The 754-nt window shown below is 50.4% G+C and overlaps 1 protein-coding gene across 1 annotated transcript; it reads left to right on the top strand.

Annotated features, from left to right (window-relative positions):
* Positions 1 to 14: 14 nt before the first annotated feature.
* On the top strand, positions 15 to 726 carry LOC107682425 (homeobox protein H17-like). Its single transcript, XM_016478667.1, has one exon. The coding sequence runs from the start codon at positions 41 to 43 to the stop codon at positions 494 to 496; it is 456 nt and encodes a 151-aa protein (XP_016334153.1). The 5' UTR covers positions 15 to 40; the 3' UTR covers positions 497 to 726.
* Positions 727 to 754: the final 28 nt, after the last annotated feature.

The following is a 754-nucleotide window of genomic DNA, read 5'->3' as shown; positions in this document are numbered from 1 at the left end:
TGTGACAGTAGTTTTGCAGAGCTCTAAAGTAGTGTGAGAGATGAGTGTAAAGGTCGTCGTGTTGTTGTTGTTGTCTCCAGGGCGTCTCAGTCCTCCCGCGTGTCCTCTGAGAAAACACAAAACCAACCGGAAGCCTCGGACCCCGTTTAGCACGTCGCAGCTGCTGGCGCTGGAGCGGAAGTTCCGTCAGAAACAGTACCTGTCCATCGCAGAACGGGCCGAGTTCTCCAGCTCGCTGAGCCTGACCGAGACTCAGGTGAAGATCTGGTTCCAGAACAGACGAGCTAAAGCCAAGCGGCTCCAGGAGGCCGAACTCCAGAAGATCAAGATGGCCTCTAAACCGATGCTTCCTCCCGCCTTCAGGATTTCATTTCCATTCGGCGCTCACGCTCCGGCTTCATACACGGCATCGCCTCCGTTTCACCGACACTCGCTGAGCGTGACTCCGGTGGGACTGTACACACACATGGGATACAGCATGTACCATTTAGCTTAAAGGACGATGCGACTTTCTCTGCATCTTCAGCGACTCTGTTCCGACAAAAGTGGACATGCTTTACTCTAATGGTGGTATTGCACACAGCCTGTACTGTCACAGAGAGTTATGAACACAGATTTGGTCAAAGGTAGGTCAGGTGAAAACAGTCTGTATCTCACACTTGCATTCGTAGCGATGCGTTTATGATTCAAACTCGCGTCAGTGTTTTAAACGATAGCAAAAATAAACACAGACTGTTGTTTAAATGATTCCCTT

The sequence above is a fragment of the Sinocyclocheilus anshuiensis genome, unplaced genomic scaffold, assembly GCF_001515605.1.
Source record: "Sinocyclocheilus anshuiensis isolate Anshui unplaced genomic scaffold, SAMN03320099.WGS_v1.1 C32184827, whole genome shotgun sequence".
Taxonomy (NCBI): Eukaryota; Metazoa; Chordata; class Actinopteri; order Cypriniformes; family Cyprinidae; genus Sinocyclocheilus; species Sinocyclocheilus anshuiensis.
The sequence above is the reverse complement of the archived record's forward strand: the minus strand, read 5'-3'. Positions and strand labels throughout refer to the sequence as shown.

Excerpts from the sequence above, each read along its gene's own strand:
- LOC107682425 (XM_016478667.1), top strand. The coding sequence starts at position 41 with ATGAGTGTAAAGGTCGTCGTGTTGTTGTTGTTGTCTCCAGGGCGTCTC.